Below are 16,360 nucleotides of genomic sequence, written 5' to 3' on the forward strand. Positions count from 1 at the left end.
TTTGGTTCATGGACATTCTTAGGTTTGGAAAAACTAGCCACGGGTAGTAATATATCCACAGATGTACACTGTCAAACTTCTAGGCAGAGTAGCCACTGTCAGGACAGGGCAGCCTGGCCTGTTGTAGAATTAGACATGGCCTCTGAATGCTCAGGGATGCTCCCAGCTTTGGGTAACAAGAGGAGCTCCAACTAGGCCAGAAGAATACAGTATCCAAAGGGAAATTATAGAAAGAAGATTATAAATTGTGAAGACTAACCCAGGCAGCCTTCTAAACAGTCCTATGAAGAAGGCATTATCATCATCCCTGTTTATAGATGAAGGTCCTCTTCCTCTGTAAAATTCTACCCTCAAGGGAAAAAGAGTGAGGAAGGTTCAGGCTTCCTGTTTCTCCAGCAGGATAGATGTTCCTGCCACCAAGAAGTACCCAGTGAGGGTGTGTGGCTGTTCCTCAACAAGCCTGCTAAGCATGTGCTATGCTCCAAACTAATACCCTCAAGAGGGCTCCAGTTTTTCATAGGGAGCCTTATGGGTATTTTCATAGGGAAAATTCTTCATGGTCTGTCCCATACAACGCAGGATGCTTAGCATATCTACCCCTCGGCCATATGTGACAATAGCATCCCCAGTCATTGTGGCAACAAAAATGCTCTGTTAGACATTTCCAAATACCAACTAGAAATAGCATGTGTATGTGTGTTTGTGTGTGTACGCACATGCATGGCTGTGTGTAAACGGGGAGCAAGCTCCAATTGAGAATGGCTAGTACTGCTGAAGGGTTTAGATGACAGTTCCAAAGTCAAAGTGGGGGATGGGCAACAGGCTATGCTCAGATGTTGTACCCCTGTTCTTACTGTCCTTTCCCCTCACTACACATAAGAAGCACCTCCTTGGGGAGAGGGTGCAAAAAAAAAAAAAAAAAAAAAAAAAGAAGCTCTCCCTTATAACAAGAGACAAAGAAGGACTGACTGAGTAATCCCACTTCTGGGTTTTTACCCTGAGAAACCCAAAACACTACTTTGAGGGGACATGTGCATCCATAAGTTCATTGCAACGTTGTTTACAATATCTAAGATATAGAAGCAACCTGGGTGTCCATCAATGGGTGACTGGATAAAGAAGAGGTGGCACATATATACAATTAATTATTACTCAGCTATAAAAAGGAACGAAATCTTGCCATCTATGACAACATAGATAGATCTAGAGGGTATTGTGCTGAGTGGAGTAAGTCAGATATAGATAAATGCTACATGATTTCATTTACATGTGGAAACTACAGAACAAAATAAATGAACAAACAAAACAGGAACAAACAACACAGAAACAAACTCATAGATACAGAGAACATTTTGATGGTTGCCAAATGGGAGGGGAGGTTGGAGAGATGGTTGAAAAAGGGGAAGCAAGTAAGAAGTACAAATTGGTTAAGAAGTTACAAAATAGTCGTGGAGATGTAAAGTACAGCATAAAGAATATAGTTAATAGTATTGTAATCACTATGTATGGTGTCAGATAGGTACCAGATTTCTCGAGGTGATCACTTGGTAAGTTATATAAATGTCTTATCTCTATTTTGTACACCTGAAGCCAATATAATTGTATGTCAACTGTAAGTGAAAAATAAAAATAGAATAAAAAGAGAACTTAGCTATCTCAAGGGGTGAAATGGGAAACCATCCTATCAGCATTGAGCAATATTAATATAAAAAGTTAAGCACATTGAAAAAAAAAACTACAGGCACACTCTGGGCCTTGCGGGAGGTTAGGGTTGGGTGGGGCATCCCAAGTATGTGCTCTCTAGGCCTTCAGATGGTGCTGTAAGGGTGGAATTCAGTAACTCAATAACGTAATTAGACTTAGCTAGTTTGCAATTTGACTCACTGCATAGGTCAGTTATCTAGCCACTTGTAGTTAGATTGTTAGTTTGCAGTTTCATCGACCCTGAGATTCAGCTATTTCCTCTTTGTTTCTCCCCTCACTGATTAACTGAAGAACTCAGTTTATTCCCTTTCTCAAGGCTACCCATACCTCGTTAATCTATTTAATGAACAGAATCCTAACCTGGAAAGGGCAATTTCTTAATCCTCTGGTGGTGGTGGCCAGTGCAAGTCCAGAGTCCAGAGATAACATTATCTTAAAACAGACCAGACCCCAGGATGGATGTCAGACCTCGGACCTGCCTGACCCACTCCCCCTTTCTTTTTTTCTTCTTGTGTGCTTATAAAACCATCTGCCTGGTCTAGGAACTGCGGATGTTTGGACAGGAGTCCACCATCCTTCCAGCATTCTGGCATTCTGAATAAATCTGCTTTTCTTTCCACCAACCATGTCTTTCACTTTTTAATGTTTTCAAGTGGCGGGCACCCAGACCTTAGCACGGTATGAGTGCCTCCATGGTTCTCGGAGTTACATCTTCCTCTCCCAGCTCTTGCATCTCCCTCGACTTGACTTTGCCCCCATCTTATGTGTCCTCACCCAACAGAAGGAATCAAGCCCCAGTTTATTTAGTCAGAGGCTACAGACTAGTGACACACAGGTTCTGTTGAGCTAACACAGAGACTTTTTTTTGTTTCTTAATTTAGTTGCCACATTGCAAAACTAGGAGATTTTATATAAAAAGCTGAAATTGCAGTTTATCTTGAAAAACTGGAAGATCAAGCCCCCAAATCCACATTCCAGCGCTATGAAAATGGATTGGAGCTCAGTGGGAGCAAATTAGCCTTTCCATGAGCACAACACTCCAATCTGCCTCCTATAAACTGAAATGACCCACCAGCCCGTGGAGCAGTCTCTTTGCACTTCAGCATCTGCTAATGTCAAATATTTTTATTCTCTACGCATTTTGTGCTGTCAGCCAAAACAAGTACAAATTGATGGGGCAGTTAGAGAGAAGAAAGCCTTGGATGTTTCCACTTTGACCCATGACTTATAGTCCCAAACATGTGTGCTATTCAACTCAGCAATGACCGATCTTATTCTGAAGACTCATATATAGTCCCCATGCGCTATTAGTATTCCCTGCCTTCATTAAAATAAATGTTAACATTACAAGAAGCCCTGGCCTTTCTAAAATAAGAGAGCATTTGCTGCTTCATCTCTCTAAACTGGTTTACATTTCAAAGCTCTCTTTCTCCTTCTGACTACTGACAGTGAAAGATGCTTTGTTTCCCCTAGCCTTATAAGGTGGGCATGGGGTCAGGAGGAGAGAAGATGGGCCATCCCAGTTGATTTACTGTCTTTTTCTATTCCCATCTCATGAGACTGAATTATACTGGGGTCAGGGAAATAGTTCAAGAGTCAAGAGATGTGGGTTCTAAAGTTGAATTTGTCAGCTACACGATCATAAGCAAGCCACTCTACCACTTGAAATAAAATAAAATAAAAATTAAGCTAAATAATCTGAGTTCCATTCTACCTCTAAAAGTCATAGAATCTATAGTTCTGTTCAGATACACAAAGACGCCCCCATGCACACACACACATACATAGAGATATTGATAATTAAATCATAAACAGAATTTCAAGTCAATTCTAAAACTTAAACATCTCAATTAACAAAGAGATTTTTAATTCTTTACTCCCTTCAAGACCCTTTACACATTTTCATTCTTTGCCTCCCTTTGCTCTTCTGAACAAATGCTGTAATTCCTCTTTTATTCAAATGCTTTTCATTTCTTTTAAATGTATGTTGTTAAATTGTTTACTTGTGAGTACAACATCCTCTCTGCCCTGAGGGTCACTGAGCAACTTCTGGAAAGCTGGGCTGGGAAGTCTGACACATGTTCACATATAAAAGAATCTCTTAAGAAGCCAGGATCCGGGTTTCCCTGCCCCTGGCTGGAAGCACTTTCCTCCTATCTTCCTACTTATGGTGGTTCTTAAAAGTCTTCTTTTTATATCTAATAAGGGATTAACTCAAGAAAATATATAGAACTACTACAATTCAACAATAAAATCAAACAACCTGATTTTAAAAAGGGCAAAGGAGTTGAATACACCTTTTCCCAAAGATATACAAATGGTCAACAAGCACAGGAAAAGATGCTCACCATCACTAATCACTAAGGAAATGCAAATGAAAACCACAAGATAGTACTTTACACACATTAAGATAGCTACTGTCAAAAAACAGAAAATAACAAGTGTTGGCGGGGATATGGAGAAAATGGAGTCCTAGTGACTGTGGGTAAAATGTAAAACAGTACAGTCACTGTGGAAAACAGTATGGTGGTTCTTCAAAAAATTAAAAATAGAATTGCCACAAAACCCAGCAATTCTGCCTCTGGATATATGAAGGTCAGATAATTAAGTTTGCAATCTTTCCACCGTGTAAGCGTATATACTCAAAAGAATTGAGGATGGCCAGCTGTCTCAGGTGGTTAGAGCATAAGCTCTCAACACGGTTGCTGGTTGGATTCCCGCACGGGATGGTGGGCTGTGCCCCCTGCAACTAAAGATTGAAAATGGCAACTGGACTTGGAGCTGAGCTGCGCCCTCCACAGCTAGATTGAGGAACAATGACTTGGAGCTGATGGCCCCTGAAAAAACACACTGTTCCCCAATATTCTTTAAAAAAATAAATAAATCAATAAATAAAAAGGAAGAATTCTGGGGATGAATGGTGGTGATGGTTACACAACAATGTGAATGTATTTAATGCCACTGAACTGAACACTTAAAAATGGTTACGATAATAAATTTTATGCTATGTGTATTTTAGCACAATTAAAACATTAAAAAAAATAAAATTAAATATCTATTTGGTGTGATAGTAAAAAAAAAAAACACACCTATCAAGTATAACAACCAACCCTCACTCAAGATAGAAAGATAAAATATAGGTGCTTCAAACACAAATATGACAGGGAGTAAAAATACTTTAAAACAAAGTAATTCAAATTCAAAACCTTTGCCTGGTGTGCCACAAAGTGCCTGATGCTCCAATATGAGACAGACAAGGAAGAATTAACATGTGGTAATTGAGAGTGTGGTGTATCAACACATCAGAGATAATGCGATCTTAAAAATTATACTTCAACACTATGAAACCTTGTGGAGAAATGTTGCTAATATGGTGCTTTGAGAAAACAGCAAAATACGAAATTAAAAGGTAAAACGAAATTAAAAGGAAGTGTGAAATTACATGTGCCTATAGACAAGGACCAGAAGGGAAAAGGCAAAAATGAAATGAATTCCTTTCTTAGGGCAGATGTTTTTTTCTACTTCAAAATACACCTTTTAAATTGCTATAATATTTATACAACACATAAGATAATAGAGTGGAATAAAACAGAATTCCTAAGGTGCTCCCTCTCAGAAAAGGAATTGCTCTAAACGGTACAAGATCAGTTTCTTAGAGAAGAAATAAGTTTATTTTCAGTCTCAGCTACAAAGAGCAAATGGAAACCGCTGACAAGAAAAGACAACAGGTTGCTTCAGTTTGCCTGGCCACACCACACCATGTTCTCCCATTTTGATTGCTCTAGTCACATTCCCCACATGATATCTGGTCCTGGAGATCTTTGTGTTGATGACTTTTCCTAAAGAGCTGCAAGTGCTTGGGGACAGAACCTATTTCTGTTACCTGTGCAATGCCTAGCACAGTGCCCGGTTACCCCTCAGGTTTCTTGCCCGATGAGTGCTAACTGCAAACAGCCTGCTGAGATTGGCTCTGACCGTCTGCTATTAACGTTTCGCCAATTAAAGTAACAAATAATGCTGGTGTGGGAGCTACATCACAGAGACATGCACAGGAAAGCAAAGCCTACAGGAGTTCACAAGCACTGCAAATGTCAGCAAGGTCCATGTTTCAGAGTCTCATGTCTGGCATGTGTCGTGGTGCTGATCAGCAGCATGAACAGGAGGGACAACAGAACCCCTTTTTAGTGTGACTTGATGTTGATTACATGGTTTGCTGTATTATGGCTCATCACGTCCCTGGAGGCTGAACATGTCCAGACAAGACAAGCCTGTGCGTGCTGCCAGTTCTGGGCTCCAGTGTTAGCGCACATCTCAAAGTACTTTTGTGCTACAAAGGAGGCATTCAGGCTCCTCGTGTGCAATAACGTCCTCTTTTTCCATCAGGTCATCAGCTTCCGTAGATGAGAGACTTAGATGGGAAGCTTTATGTCCCTTCCCTTGCTGTAGGAAACACAGAACAAATACAGTGTCTGTAAATTTCAGAAGATAAAATCCTTAAGATTTTCCTGTGTTTCCAAGTAGTGGCTGTAAAAAGAGCCCTGCAGTTCCAAACACACAGACGGTTATAAATATCCAAAGAAATACTCTGTCCACCACCATAGCTGCGTACTTCCAGTCGTCTTCAACCTGAAAAGCAAACAAAGGTCAAAGCAATTGTTAAAAAAATCAGCACCATAGGAAATATAGTCTATTTCATAAATACGCTTCTTCCTTTTCAAATATTTTCCGGGTGACTTTTAAAGCAAATGTTGGTATTATTCTGGTTAACCTGTGTCTCCTGTATAGTACACAGTAGAGCTTTTGTTTTGTCTAAAGAGGGTGGATGCACAGGCCCTCTTAGTGCCTCCTGCAGCTGGCTGCAGAGTATGCGGATCTCAACAAGTCAGGATTCTGTGGGTCACAAAGCATCTTTCCTAATGGCAAGAAATGCTCCCAAGAAATAGCTGGTCAAAAAAAAAAATAAAAAAAATGCAACTCTTGTCATTGGCACCACTGTATACCTGACCCCTTGGCAAGTCTGGGAAATAGGTTTGAGGTATGTGTGGTACGATGGAGGATGTCCTTATCAGGCACAGGAAGCCCGCTAGACCTCAAGGTCATACTGTTTATGGAGAAATCATTGCACTTCTCACGTCCTTCCAGGTCCTAGCCTCCAACCTTCTGCCCAAGTCTCCCTGGTTGTGTCGTGAGAGCCCTACCTGGTGGTGATTAAGTGAACAGCAACTCTCCCCTAGATTTTATGGTGTCACCATGGAGGTGAGTTCTGGGCTCACTTGTCCCTTGATGCCTCCCCCATGCCCTGCTTGTGTGACATGCAGTCACGGTATCTTCCCCTGCACCAACAAGGCAGACTTTAGGTTTCGCAATATCCTTTCACTAGGACACATGGATGCTGGCAGTTGCAGTATGAGGTCAAACCAGACACCTGGCATGAATTTTCAGATGCCCTCAGCTAGTCATCTTATGGCATGGAAAACTGGCATGATTTTCTTGACTCGCTCTTTGGAGGATAGGGGCGGTCATGTTGCTTTAGTTAGACTCTGGGCAGCAGGAACAGAATATGTTGATGCTAAATTTATCCCTGAGGCTCAATCAGCACCTAAGTCCCTCTCCAGTAGTATAAGTGGGATTGGAGCTGCGGAGGACTCACTCCTGCTTTCCTCCACTGCTCTCAGACTGCAAACTGCTCTGCGGTCATTTCTCCTTCCCCTCTGGGGGCAGCTTTTCCCTCTCCACCCTTTTGTCTGCCATTGTTTCTTGTGCAGGAGCTCTTGGTTTCATTTACCAAGGTCACCCTGAATGTTTATTTTGACCAGATTTCACTTAACATTTCTGGAGGTGGAGATTTGCTTTGGGGATACATGTTACCCTACCCGACCCCAGGACAGTCTACCCACAACTGCATAGTAACGGAACTGGATCTTAGCCTAACACTGCCTGTCTTATAAACAGAACTTACACTGAAAATATGACCATGTCTATAAAGTGCCTCTAGGTCTGCTGCAGGTGGACAGGCTAGAGAAGACATACATTTACCTCCTTTGTTTCATTTTGGTTCTTCATGTTTTCTGCTATGAATTGAACACTACTAATCACATCTTCAACTTCAGGCGAATGCTCTGAATTTTCTGTCATCCACTGTAAAGGCTGATGACTTAATCTTCTCTTTCTGGTGGCAAGGTGACATGATTTATGACAGCGGCAGCATTCTTGAAGAAGTTTGGGCTCTTTGCGATTGCCAAACATGACTTTGGCAGGACAACGGGAAATGCCTTTGGGGTTTTTATCATAACTTGTCTTTCTCATCTTGTCCAGAGGCCTTCTCATCATCAGAATCTGGGGTAACAGGTGGAGGAAAACCATCTTCACCCACTTGGGCATGGTGTGTGTTGTTGGGGTGCGATAGTGTATGTTCAACACAAACACAGTCACCGCGATGGACAGGGTGACAAAGATCATGGTGAACAGTAGGTACTCACCCACTAGTGGGATCACGAGAGACGTGGACGGGATGGTTTCTGTGATTACCAGCAAAAACACAGTCAGAGAAAGCAGAACTGAAATGCAAAGCGTCACTTTTTCGCCGCAGTCAGAAGGAAGGTAAAAGACCAACACGGTTAGAAATGAAATAAAGAGACAGGGAATGATCAGATTAATGGTGTAAAACATCGGCAGTCTTCTAATATAAAAAGAATAGGTGATATCTGTGTATATCTCTTCACAACAGTTGTATTTTATGTCATGCTTGTAGCCAGAAGCATCAACAATTTCCCATTCACTGTTTTCCCAAAAATCGTTCATATCCACTTTAGATCCAATGATTAGAAGATCAATTTCAGCTTTGTCATACGTCCAGGAACCAAATTTCAGGGAACAATTTTGATGATCAAAAGGGAAAAAAGTGATATCCATAGGACAAGAACTCTTAAAAATAGCGGGTGGAGTCCAGGTTATCATGCCATCATATTTAAGAAGAGCTTTTGTTTTGCCTTCGACTTGGAAGTCGCCAACAGCACTGCAAGGTAAATCAGACACCATTAGTAATGGACCCCTGCTATGGGTCAGCATGCACCAAAGGCAACTTTGGAAAGACACTGCTTCTGTCAGACACCCATACTTGTTGTAGAGAACAATGTCGGGCTTCCAGATCTTATCCGCAGGAACACGAAGAGTCTCAATGCCATCATATTCCATTGGGTCCCAGCGCAATTTATAATCATTCCAGATCTAAAGGAAATAGAAGTCAATTTAAAAAAATTTTCTTCCAATGTTAATTCTATGTTTGTTCATCAGTTTTTTTTGTGTTTTTTTTTTAATTAAGTTCTTATTTGAAGAGTACATTAGTTTTTATCAAAAGTTGGGAGAGTAAACCCATGGAGAATAGGGGGCTAGGTAGCTGAGCTGATTTTGGAAAACATAAATTACCTAATGGATATTCGATAATTATCTGTTGTTTATTAATTAGCTGGCCAAGGTTATAGGCTCAAATTCCATGTTCCATGGACAATAGTCATATTGGAGTAGCAGCTCAGTTCTAATATTTAAAAAGATAGTTCAAGTGTACGATGATGAGCTTGTTACAAAATCTGCGTAAAAGATTAAGACAAGAAGAAAGAACAAGATGGTATAACATAAAAGAAGCTGGTGAAAATCTAACCCACATGTTGTCGTGCTTAACTACTGACTTCTCTAGGCCTAGTGCAGCAGCATCAAAGAATAGGCAAGCATCTGACTCTGGAGTTCAAAGTACAGATAAAAATAGAAGACTTGAGAGCAGAAACCAGAAAGGACAGAATCTCTATATCCCAGAGAACTTTGTCCCTAGGTTTCTGCACCTGCAAAGCTTGCATCAAGCCAGCTGTTACCAGAGCTGAGCTTTAGGCTTTAGAAGTAGGTAATAGTCTATGCTGTATCATAAGTTGCAGATGGAAGAGGGAATGCTAGTAGATTTTATCCATTAGGCATTGTTCGGCTGATACACAAGTAACATAGATCGAAGAGAAGGACATGTGATATAGACACATACGTGACGTAGCCACAAATTGGTTTCCATGATCTGGTTTACTTCATCCTGTGAAGAAGAAGCAACACTTTTAGCCTCAAATGTACTTGCTAATAGAGGTGGATCCCAGAACAAGAATTACAACTAAAAAGAGCCAAATCTGAGTTATTCATGCTATTAGAGGAAAACAAAAAGACTGAAGAGGCAGCTTATAAATAAGCAACCAGAGGGCGGCCAGTTAGCTCAGTGGTTAGAGCACAGTGCTCATAACACCAAGGTCGCAGGTTCGATTCCCACATGGGCCAGTGAACTGCGCCCTCCACAACTAGATTGAAAACAACGACTTGACATGGAGCTGATGGGCCCTAAAAAAAACACACTGTTCCCCAATATACCCCAATAAAAATAATTAAGAAAAAAAAGCAACCAGAAATACAATATTTCCATATCTGGTCTCAATGCTGATCACTTTCAAAGGAAATGTGACTTAAAGACTATTTCAAATCTGATTTAAGTCTCATCACTTCTGTGAAGACTTTCTGAACACCACGGCTCATAAAGTTTTCTGATTCTGTGAAAGGAAAGAAGGGAGAGAAGAGAAAACGAGAGGGAGGAAAGGAGGGAAAATACTGTAGATGGTGGTAGGTATCTGACTCTCATATGAGGGTTACCTTGTGACCTGCAAATTTTAGCAGAGACCATGTCAGTAAGTCTATGGCTGTCAATCAAAAATCAACTAGCTCTGCAATCCAGAAAGTTCTCAAAAGTAACTGTCATAAGCATGTCTCAAAGACAACTTCTCTCTACAGTACACTGTGTTCAGAGAACTAAAGTCAGGTGGCAATATTGTCCTGACAATATCGCTGTCTTCCCACTTATACTTTCACAGGCTGATAAGCTCCGTGTGGTGTGAACACCCTCACAGGTGTCAGCCAACTTTATGAATCAGGATGTGGTCTGGCAAGTTCTGTTTTCCATCCAACTCCAGACCACATCAATGTCCATGGGCACTGTCATCAGACAGCCCAGCCAGAGGAGGCCAGAGACCCACAATACCATTCCACATTTCTGGGACCATTACCCTGTATCTCTTTCTTGGGAAAATAAGTTAGATGACACCCCACCTGCATTAAAGGATTTGAGTTACAAGCTTTAATAGATTAACTTTCTAGAGCAACAGAAACTGAGATCAGAAAGGTCAGGTGGGCTGCATTTTACAAGAACTTCAAGTTTGTCATTTCAGATATGCCAGGCCATCAAAAACACTGGCTTTGTTCCAGATCCCTGTAGGGGGAACAGTGGACATACTTCTATACTAAAAAGTCATCCACACAGAAAACTTTATGGCAAAGGTCATTCTGTATGGCAGCAAACACACTTCCACATAGAAGTCTCTGGTCTCTAAGGCCATCCGCAGACCTCACCATGGCTCAGTGACAACAATGAATATGTCCCCACATGAGAACAGATAGCCTTCAATACATCAATAAGAAAGGCTATATAGTAGACTGAACTCTTTCTCCTGAAAAAAAAAAAAATTACTAAAGACAAAGAGGGACATTACATAAAGACAGAAGCATTGGTCCAGCAGGAAGACATAATGATCCTAACTGTACACACATCAAACAACAGCCTCAAAATACATGAAACAAAAACTGATAGAGCTGAAAGAAGAAACAGACAAATCCCAATTATAGTTGGAGGCTTCAATACCCTCCTTAGCATCCAATAGAACTACTTAGACAGAAAATCAGCAAAAATATAGAAGATCTGAAAGCATAATCAACCGATAAGATCTAACAGATATATATAAAACACTCTACTCAAAACACCAACAGGCACATTTTTTTCCTTGTCATGTGCCATCAAACAAACCTCAACAAATAATTGAAATCATGCAGTGTGTTTTCCGATCATAATGGAATCAAACTAGAAATCAATAACAAAACTAGAAATCAATAACAAACTAGAAATCAATAACAAAAAGACAACATGAAAATCTCTAAACACATGAAACTTAAACAACTCCATGGGTTGTTTAAATTTAATAGTCAAAGAGGACATCTCAAAGGAAATTCAAAAAATACATAGAACTGAATGAAAATGAAAACACAACATATCAAAATATGAGGGATATAGCTAAAAACAGTGCAAAAAAGAAAATTTATAGCATAAAATGTTTACATCAGAAATGAGGAAAGTTCTCAAATCAATAATTCAAGTTTCTACTTCAAGAAATTAAAAAAGAAGCACAAAATAAACCCAAAGCAAGCATAAGGAACGAAAAATAAAGGGTACAAATCAATAAAATTGGACAGGAAAACAATAGAGAAAATCAACGAAACGAAAAGCTGATTCTTTGAGGGGAAAAAAAACCCAACAAAATCGATAAACCTCTGGCAAGATTGATTGACAAAAATAAAAAGAGAGAAGACACAAATCACAGTTCCACCAATTTGTGATTGTATGATCTTGGGAAAAGTCCCTTAACTGAGCTTCTGGCTCCTCAGCTATAAAATGCAGCTGATAGTCACAAGTGTAGACACAGGGTCTAGTACGTCACAAGTGCATAATGGAGTTAGCTCCCTTTGCCTTCTCCCTACAACTTCCCCTTCACCTCTTTGTTTCATAAACTGGTTCTGAAATCTCTTCCAAAACAAACAACAACAGCAACAACAACAACAAAAACAAAAAAAAACCTGCCTTGATGTGAATAATTACAACATCGGTGGGAAAACTGTCTCCCTCCCAGTGGGACAGCTTCGAAGGGCCAGCAGCTATGTATATTTTGGCTTGTTCATATTTTCTTAATTTCTCGTATTTACCATGTACAATAAGTGGGACAATGTTTGGGAACTGCTCTGAGCCCCTCAGAGTCAGGGCTCCTTGAGGTGAACACATGGTGAACTTGAGGCACTTACCACGTTGGCCAGCTGTGTGATGGCCACTTCAAAATGCACCGTGACGGGATCGGAAACATTTTCCACAGGCCTGATGAATTGGTTATAATGAGAAAACAGTTTGTGAAAGAGTCTCTCCTCAGACGCACAGCCTGTACAGTCTGCGTGGCCAAACAGAAGGACGAATTAGAGAAGCAGAGAGAGTGCTGGCAGGTGAGAGGTTCTGGAAGCTTCCATGACCGAGTAAGGGCAGTGAGGCGTCCAAGATAAAAATAGTAATGCCTACATCTCAGGACTAGTGTGATGTCAACTAAAATAATGTTGGTAAGAGCACTTTTAAAAGTCTAAGGCACCACAAAGGTAAAGGAATAGACATGAGCTTCAATTTTCGTTTATGTCACTCAACGTAACACACAATCTCACGGTTCCAGTAATTAAGGAAGAGTCCTGCCCTTTCTTGTCATAATACTGATTCAACTGCCCTGTTTCTACAACTCGTAAGGTGTTTACTGGGGAAACTTCACCAAGCAATCTGAAATAACTAGTAATATCATTAAGGTCTTAACAAGCCATACTCCTTTTAAAAATCACCTTTAAAATTCAATTATTTTGAGGTAAAAAAGAAAAACAAAAGAAATTCAATTATATTGGAGAATAGTGAGAGCACAAAGTTTTTAAGGAAATTTACTTAAAATATTTTTTAAAGAATTCAAACTCATTTCTTAAAAAATAGCATTTTTAGTCATTAAATGTTGGACAACAGTTTAATGTATATCTCTTTGTATTTTTCAAAGAATGCATTAAGTGTAGGTTACTTGCCTTCATTTGACATAATTCATTAATACCCCCTCATCCCCCACCCCCGTGCTTTCCCTTCTAGAATTCAAATTTGACACCAGAAATACTATTCTACAAATTCCACAAAGAGATTTAAATCCTGAAAGAAAAAAAATTAAAGGGATTGAATAACTCACTAGGCAAAAATGAACAAAAGGACAGGTGTTATATTACAAAATAAAGAGTTGTTCGACAAATGCATTTAGCAACACTGAGATTTCAACAGGAAAGAACAATTTTAAATGTAAAGCAGCATTCTTGCCATCATAATGAATAATGATAGAAATATTTCTACTTAAAATAGACAATTAAAAAATCCTCCCAATTACCCATTTCCCCCCTTTTGAGACTTTTCTCCCCCTTTGAAATGTTTTAGATAAACCCTCCCTGAGTCTCGAAGAGCAAGTCCCCTGCAAAGACGACAGCACAGCACGTACAGATGTGCTTTTGTTCAGGCAGAGCTGCGTTGTCTGTTTCTAAGTCTTAACTTTTAACATGAATGATCTTACTCTTAGGACACATTTCAGCATGGTCATAATGACGTTTCCCAAAACAAAGATGATTACCTACAAAATGGAAGGGTTCATAGACTGAGAAATGGTATCAGCTAGCTAATAAATTACAGTTCTGAAAAAATATTAAATACAAATACAAACAAATAAGTTGAATACTTCCATAGCAGAGATGGATAGAAAACTGCATCATTACTATTATTACCATATTTTAATTGGGAAAATAAAATAAAATGTGGTTTACAATGTTTCACTGTCCTCTCCACCCTAACCCCCAAATCCCATCTTACATGTTAAACCTAACCAATAAAAAATAGATTAACAGTTGTAGTAATTCCTGTGCACACACCGTACATATTTAACCATAGACTATTTCTTTTCTCTGCTCAATCAAGCACAACTAGAAAAAAGAGGTAAACACATGTAACTGAAAAGCGAATGTGAGATAAAGCAGAAATAAAACCTACCTTTAAAGAAAGGTATGAATATACACAAGCAGAGACACACATCAAAGTGAAGGCATCCCTGACCCTTGCTGGTCAGCATGATTAAAACAATTTGATTTCTTTTTCTAATCAAAGGATTATGGAAAACAAAGAGCTATCAGACAGCCACATGCATCAGACCTTTAAATCATCAGAGTCCCACTGCAATCCATGCGTGTCTTCTGCGAAATAAAAACATTCACAAACATAACATGGTTCTTCCCAATATCAGTCTGAGGCCAACAAAAAGGGCAAATAAAAAGGGCTCAATCTGATGTCAGATGAGTCATCACATTTCCTGTCATCCTAGATCTCTTTCCAAGCAAAAACGGTGAAGAAAAGCAGGGAGGGAAAGCTAGGCAGACAGGGCTGAGGGAGGACAAAAACATTGCCCTGGCTTAGTAGAGCTTTCTGTAGCGCAGTCTCAACCATAATCCCTAGGGGAATAAACACACATTTGCTGAGCTCCAACTGTAGGTAAAGCGTAAGTCGGGTCCCAAATAGTGTATTCTGATTCACCGAGTTCTCTAGTTAATAAAGGCTTAACCTTGTTATTACAAAACTTTCTAAAATCTGAGTCGCCATTTTTGTCTTAATAACTGTAGTTTAGAGAAAGCAGAAATTATTTGGTTTTGTCTGACTCCTGGGCTTCTAGTGCTTTGTCTTTCTGAGTTCAGTGATCATCATCCAGGATTTGAGATTAGATGTCGGAGAATGAGAGGAATGATACCGAGCACAGGATGCCACCTGGACAGTTCTATGTTTATTTAAACACACTTGTCATCCATCACATAGCTATAGATAGTTGACTGTTATCCAGCCATGAGAAAGAAGGAAATCCTGCTATTTGCAATAACATGGATGAAACTGGAGGATGTTATGCTAAGTGAAAGAACCCAGAAAGAGAAAGAAAATATTGTATGGTATGACTTATAAGTGGAATCTAAAAAAGTTGAACTCATAGAAGCAGAGTGGTTGCTCGAAGCTGGGAGTGGGAGTAATGGGGAGATGTTGGTCAAAGGGTATGAACTTTCAGTTATAAGATAAGTAAGTTCTAGGGATCTAATGTACCGCATGGTGATTATTGCATACTTGAAATTTACTAAGAGAATAGCCTATAAGTGTTCTCACCATGCACACGCACACACACACAAATGGTAACTAAGTGAGGTGATAGATATGTTAATTAGCTTGCTTGTGGCAATCACAATGTATACATATATTGAACCATCACATTGTATACCTTAAATATATTTTTATTTGTCAATTATACTTCAATAAAGCCAGGGGAAAACAAGAGAAGTTAGATCCAAAGATGATCCCTCAGGCCCTTCCCATCCAAACCTTTTAAGACCACGTCACAAATATAGCACATTTTGCAATTGTACAGAGTTCAAACTAATGACTTTCTTCAAAATTCTATTAGCCTCATATCTATTGAGGGAATGAAAGAAGAACTAACATTTATTTAGCACTAAGCTTAAACCAGGCACTGGACTGGGTGCTTCAGATATGTCATCTTAAGATGTTACTCCTGGTCTCCCCTTAGCAGATGGACTTTTATCCTTGGCTGAAGTGTCCTGTGAAGTTTGGAGAGAACCTGAGGTGATAAACAGAAAGTCTGGACAACATTTTACTATGATGGATAAAGTGCCATCTCACACTCCAAAATGAGGCAGTGCCCATGAGTTTTTAAGGTAAAACCCAAGTCACGTTGGCTGCTTTACAAGGCACCAACAACACTCTCAACCATTTCTATTGCTCAGACTTGAATGGATTTGATCTTCATACTTTTGCATAGATACACACTGCCATCTTTCAAGAAAACTGTTGTTTCATGTCTTTTGTTTTACTCAATATTCTTTCTCTATGGCATCACCTGTCAGCTTTAAGGACAATTCTAGAGGATGGCATCCTCTG

At 39.7% G+C, this 16,360-nt stretch overlaps 1 protein-coding gene across 1 annotated transcript; it reads right to left on the reverse strand.

The window, feature by feature from the left end:
- Window positions 1–5,348: 5,348 nt before the first annotated feature.
- On the reverse strand, window positions 5,349–14,827 carry CHRNA6 (cholinergic receptor nicotinic alpha 6 subunit). Its single transcript, XM_019742027.3, has 6 exons — window positions 14,423–14,827; window positions 12,628–12,767; window positions 9,731–9,775; window positions 8,822–8,931; window positions 7,741–8,719; window positions 5,349–6,330 (listed from the first exon to the last, which is right to left on the reverse strand). The coding sequence occupies exons 1-6, from the start codon at window positions 14,499–14,501 to the stop codon at window positions 6,199–6,201; spliced, it is 1,485 nt and encodes a 494-aa protein (XP_019597586.2). The 5' UTR covers window positions 14,502–14,827; the 3' UTR covers window positions 5,349–6,198.
- Window positions 14,828–16,360: the final 1,533 nt, after the last annotated feature.

This window comes from Rhinolophus sinicus, chromosome 16 (genome assembly GCF_057876585.1).
Source record: "Rhinolophus sinicus isolate RSI-liver-muscle chromosome 16, RSI-T2T, whole genome shotgun sequence".
Taxonomy (NCBI): Eukaryota; Metazoa; Chordata; class Mammalia; order Chiroptera; family Rhinolophidae; genus Rhinolophus; species Rhinolophus sinicus.

Bases quoted from the DNA above. Each gene is read 5' to 3' on its own strand.
- CHRNA6 (XM_019742027.3), bottom strand. From the start codon at position 14,501: ATGCTGACCAGCAAGGGTCAGGGATGCCTTCACTTTGATGTGTGTCTC. The intron at 9,776-12,627 runs GTAAGTGCCTCA...TCTTCTTCACAG, and splicing joins TCACACAGCTGGCCAACGTG to GATGAAGTAAACCAGATCAT. The intron at 8,932-9,730 runs GTATGTGTCTAT...TATTTCCTTTAG, and splicing joins CCAATTTGTGGCTACGTCAC to ATCTGGAATGATTATAAATT.